This window comes from Leucoraja erinacea, chromosome 35 (assembly GCF_028641065.1).
Source record: "Leucoraja erinacea ecotype New England chromosome 35, Leri_hhj_1, whole genome shotgun sequence".
NCBI classification, from domain to species: domain Eukaryota; kingdom Metazoa; phylum Chordata; class Chondrichthyes; order Rajiformes; family Rajidae; genus Leucoraja; species Leucoraja erinaceus.
Genome location: NC_073411.1, coordinates 755,829 through 761,502, shown reverse-complemented (window position 1 = coordinate 761,502; position 5,674 = coordinate 755,829). Strand labels below are relative to the sequence as shown.

At 48.4% G+C, this 5,674-nt stretch overlaps 1 protein-coding gene across 1 annotated transcript in view; it reads left to right on the top strand.

Moving 5' to 3' along the window:
- Positions 1-4,551, top strand: part of LOC129713255 (actin filament-associated protein 1-like 2) — a 26,034-nt gene extending 21,483 nt beyond the window's left edge. The window contains exon 7 of the mRNA XM_055662190.1: positions 4,414-4,551. Coding sequence (XP_055518165.1) covers positions 4,414-4,551 — 138 coding nt within the window. The remainder of the gene's footprint in view (positions 1-4,413) is intronic.
- Positions 4,552-5,674: the final 1,123 nt, after the last annotated feature.

Sequence of the window (5,674 nt, the reverse complement as noted above, 5' to 3'; positions counted from 1 at the left end):
TTCCCCCTCATGTTACCCCTAAACTTCTGTCCCTTAATTCTCAAGTCATGTCCCCTTGTTTGAATCTTCCCTACTCTCAGTGGGAAAAGCTTTTCCACGTCAACTCTGTCTATCCCTCTCATCATTTTAAAGACCTCTATCGTCCCCCCTTAACCTTCTGCGCTCCAAAGAATAAAACCCTAACTTGTTCAACCTTTCTCTGTAACTTAGTTGCTGAAACCCAGGCAACATTCTAGTAAATCTCTGTACGCTCCCTATTTTGTTGACATCCTTCCTATAATTAGGCGACCAAAATTGTACACCATACTCCAGAATTGGCCTCACCAATGCCTTGTACAATTTTAACATTACATCCCAACTTCTATACTCAATGCTCTGAAACAACCATCCACCATTACTCTCTGGCATCTCCCATTCAGCCACTGTTGAATCCATCTTGCTACAAACAACCATCCACCATTAATACCCAACCATTGAACCTTCTTAACCAACCTTCCGTGAGGAACCTTGTCAAAGGCCTTACTGAAGTCCATATATACAACATCCACTGCTTTACCCTCATCAATTTCCCGAGTAACCTCTTCAAAAAATTCAAGAAGATTAGTCAAACATGACCTTCCAGGCACAAATCCATGTTGACTGTTACTAATCAGACCCTGTTTATCCAGATGCTTATATATATTATCTCTAAGTATCCTTTCCATTAATTTGCCCACCACTGACGTCAAACTAACTGGTCTATAATTGCTAGGTTTACTCTTAGACCCCTTTTTAAACAATGGAACAACATGCGCAGTACGCCAATCCTCCGGCACTATTCCCGTTTCTAATGACATTTGAAATATTTCTGTCATAGCCCCTGCTATTTCTACACTAACTTCCCTCAATGTCCTAGGGAATCTCCCGTCCGGACCTGGAGACTTATCCACTTTTATATTTCTCAAAAGTGTCAGTACTTCCTCTTCTTTGAGTGAGTGGGCAGATGCGTGGCAGTTGCAGTATAGTAGAGATAAATGTGAGGTTATCCACTTTGGCAGCAAAAACAAGTGGGCAGATTATTATCTCAATGCGGTTAGGTTAGGTAAGGGGGAGATGCAGCGAGACCTGGGTGTCCTTGTACACCAGTCACTGAAAGTTGGCTTACATGTACAGCTGGCAGTGAAGAAAGCTAATGGAATGTTGGCCTTCATAACAAGCGGATTTCAGTATAGGAGTAAAGAGGTTCTTCTGCAGTTGTATAGGGCTCTGGTGAGACCACATCTAGAGTATTGTGTACAGTTTTGGTCTCCTAATTTGATGAAGGGCCGAATGGCCGCCTCCTGCGCCTATTTTCTATGTTTCTAGCTAGATAGCTAGCTGGATGTCTATATACTGGATACCTAAGTAGTTAGCTGGACAGCTATGTATTGGATGGCTAGATAGCTCGCTAGACTGAGCTACGTACTGGATAGCTAGACAGATAGCTACTGGATAGCTGGGTCGCTAGCTATGAGCTATATGCTGGATAGCTAGATTGTTAGCTAGATGGCTACATACTTGATAGCGAGTTACATACTGGATAGCTAACTAGATGGCTACATATAGGGGAGTGCCTAGAAATAGGGCGGATTTAGAGGAGGGCATGTAAATGGGAGTGGGATTTAGGGGAGGACACCTTTAAATGGTGAATTAGGAGGGCACCTATAAATAGTGAATTAGGGGAGGGCACCTGTAAATAGTGAATTAGGGGAGGGCACCTTTAAATGGTGAATTAGGAGGGCACCTATAAATAGTGAATTAGGGGAGGGCACCTGTAAATAGTGAATTAGGGGAGGGCACCTTTAAAAGGTGCAGTAGGGAAGGCATCTGTAAATGTAGATTTAGGGGAGAGCACATGTAAAGGAGCAATACAATATGAGCAACAGCAACAACTTTAGTAGTGTGCTAACCAGTTAGCAGAAAGACAAAACATAATCACAATTGAACAGGCTAGATGGCTGCATCCTGTATAACTAGGTAGCTAGCTAGATGGTTATATACTGGACAGCTAGCTACATACAAGAAAGGACATCTTGTGATTGAGGCAGTGCAGCGTAGGTTCACAAGATTGATCCCTGAGATGGCGGGTCTGTCATATGAGGAAAGATTGAAAAGACTAGGCTTGTATTCAATGGAGTTTAGAAGGATGAGTGAGGGTGGATCTTATAGAAACTTATAAAATTATAAAAGGACTGGACAAGCTAGATGCAGGAAAAATGTTCTCAATATTGGTCGAGTCCAGAACCAGGGGCCACAGTCTAAGAATAAAGGGGAGGTCATTTAAGACTGAGGTGAGAAAAAACTTTTTCTCCCAGAGAGTTGTGAATTTATGGAATTCCTTGCCACAGAGGGCAGTGGAGGCCAAGTCACTGGATGGATTTCAGAGTGTTAGATAGAGCTCTAGAGGCTAGTGGAATTAAGGGATATTGGGAGAAGGCAGGCACGCGTTAATGATAGGGGACGATCAGCCATGATCACAATGAATGGCGGTGCTGGCTCGAAGGGCCGAATGGCCTTCTCCTGCACCTATTTTCTATATGTTTTCTATATGGTGGGTGTGTGTGTGGTGGGTGTGTGTGGGTGTGTGTAGGTGTGTGGTGGGGTGTGTGTAGGTGTGTGTGTGTGTGTAGTGTGGTGGTGTGTAGTGTGTGTGTGTGTGTGGTGCGTGTGTGTGTGGTGGGCATGTGTAGGTGTGGTGGGCATGTGTAGGTGTGTGTGTGTGTGTGTGTGTGTGTGTGTGTAGTGTGTGTGGGTGTGTGTGGTGTGTGTGGTGTTGTGTAGGTGTGGTGGGCGTGTGTAGGTGTGTGTGGGTGTGTGTGTAGTGTGTGTGTGTGGTGTGTAGGTGGTGGGTGGTGTGTAGGTGTGGTGGGCGTGTGTAGGTGTGTGGTGTGTGTGCGGGTGGTGTGTAGTGTGGTGGGGGTGTGTAGTGTGTGGTGGGGTGTGTGTAGGTGTGGTGGGGGCGTGTGTAGGTGTGGTGGGCGTGTGTAGGTGTGGTGGGTGTGTGTAGTGTGTGTGTGTGTGTGGGTGTTTAGTGGGTGATGTGTGTGTGCGCGTGTGGGTGTGGGGTGTGGGTATGTATGTGGGTGTGTGTTGAGTGTGTGTGTAGGTGTGTGGGTGTGTGTGTGTGTGGTGGGCGTGTGTAGGTGTGGTGGGCGTGTGTAGGTGTGTGGGGTGTGTGTAGGTGTGGTGGGTGGTGTGTGTAGGTGTGGTGGGTGGTGTGTAGGTGTGGGCGTGTGTGTGTGGTGTGTGTGTGGTGTGTGTGTGTGTGGTGTGGGGTGTGTAGTGTGTGGTGTGGGTGTGTGTGTGTGTGTGTGGTGTGTGTGGTGTGTGTGTGTGTGTGTGTTTATGGTGTGTGTGTGTATGTGGGTGTGTGTGTGGGGTGTGGGTGTGTGTGTGTGTATATATATATGTGTGTGTGTGTGGTGTGTGTGTGTGTGTGTGTGGTGGGTGTGTGTAGGTGTGGTGTGGTGTGTGGGGTGTGTAGGGTGTGTGGTGTGGGTGTGGGTGTGGTGGTGGTGTGTAGGTGGGGGGTGTGTAGGTGTGGTGGTGTGTGTGTGTAGGTGTGGTGGGGTGGGTGTGTGGAGGTGTGGTGGGGGTGTGTAGGTGTGGGCGTGTGTAGGTGTAGTGGGCATGTGTAGGTGTGGGCGTGTGTAGGTGTGGTGGGCGTGTGGGGGTGTGTGTGTAGGTGTGGGGTGTGTGTGTGTGTAGTGTAGGTGTGGGGTGTGTGTGTGTGTGTGGTGTGTGTGTGTAGGTGTGGTGGGTGTGTGTGTGTAGTGTGGGTGTGTAGGTGTGGTGGGTGGTGTGTGTAGGTGTGGTGGGGGTGTGTGGTGTGTGTGGGGGCGTGTGTAGGTGTGGTGGGCGTGTGTAGGTGCGGTGGGCGTGTGTAGGTGTGGTGGGCGTGTGTAGGTGGGGTGGGCGTGTGTAGGTGTGGTGGGCGTGTGTAGGTGTGGTGGGCGTGGTGTAGGTGTGGTGGGCGTGTGTAGGTGTGGTGGGCGTGTGTAGGTGTGTGGGGGGTGTGTAGGTGTGGGCGTGTGTAGGTGCGGTGGGCGTGTGTAGGTGTGGTGGGCGTGTGTAGGTGTGGTGGGCGTGTGGAGGTGTGGTGGGCGTGTGTAGGTGCGGTGGGGGTGTGTAGGTGTGGTGGGGTGTGGTGGGCAGGTGTGGTGGGCGTGTGGAGGTGTGGTGGGCGTGTGTAGGTGTGGTGGGCGTGTGGAGGTGTGGTGGGCGTGTGTAGGTGTGGGGGGGTGTAGGTGTGGTGGGCGTGTGTAGGTGTGGTGGGCGTGTGGAGGTGTGGTGGGCATGTGTAGTGTGTAGTTGGGAGTGGCGTGGGGCACTGCCAACGTGTACTGTGCCCGGGGGACTGGTCATTGTGACCCTCCTTGTTTTACCCGTTTACAGGTTATTGAGGATGTGAGCAGCTGCGGACACTACAGATCCACACCCTGGCACTGTCCATTAGCAGCGAGCAAAGGCACAGAACCTGCCCTCAACAAGGTACGTGTCCCCCTGGCCCACTCACCCAGGCTGGGGGTGTGATATGTGGTGTCACTAGCAACAGTGGGGGGGGGTGGGGGCATATTGTGCTCACAGGGGTGGGGGTCAGATGGGGGGGTGTAACCACTGGGCAGGGGAGGTACTTGGGGGGGTGGGGGGGAGGCGGTGTGAGCAGGGATCTCGCTTAACTTTTTTTCCCTGTTGCCAGCCGGGCAACCTTGGCAGCTTTTTAAGTTGCCAAATGACAGTTTAGGTGGTCATTTAAGACGGTGTGCTTGAAGCGTGCGATAATGTGCTCAGCCATAGTGCGTAGTTATCAGTCGGAATTATTCTCAATGAAACATTCACATATTATGTCTGCTTCAAATAAAGTAACAAACTAAACATTCACCAATCAAGACATGATATATCCCACAATGACATACAGCAAAATTATAAGACAGTATCTCAACTCTTTTTACACATTGCAATTAATGTTCTTTCCACTTCCAAACAAAAATGTGGTTGGATTATTCAGCGTATGATCAACCTGTGTCAAATAAATCCCGGACCATGGTAATATACAGTGCCTTGCAAAAGTATTCATTCCCCTTGAACTTTTCCACATTTTGACACGTTACAACCACAAACGTAAATGTATTTTATTGGGATTTTATGTGATAGACCAACACAAAGTGGCGCATAATTGTGAAGTGGAAGGAAAATGATGCATGGTTTTCAAATTTTGTTACAAATAAAAAACTGAAAAGTGTGGCGTGCAAAAGTATTCAGCCCCCTTTACTCTGATACCCCTAAATAAAATCCAGTGCAACCAATTGCCTTCAGAAGTCACTTAATTAGTAAATAGAGTCCACTTGTGTGTAATCTAATCTCAGTATAAATAAGTTGTTCTGTGAAGGCCTCAGAGGTTTGTTAGAGAACAATAGTGAATAAACAGCATCATGAAGCCCAAGGAACACACCAGACAGGTCAGGGATAAAGTTGTGGAGAAGTTTAAAGCAGGGTAAGGTTATAAAAAAATATCCCAAGCTTTGAACATCTCACGGAGCACTGTTCAATCCATCATCCGAAAATGGAAAGAGTATGGCACAACTGCAAACCTACCAAGACATGGCCGTCCACCTAAACTGACAGGCCGGGCAAGGAGAGCATTGATCAGAGAAGC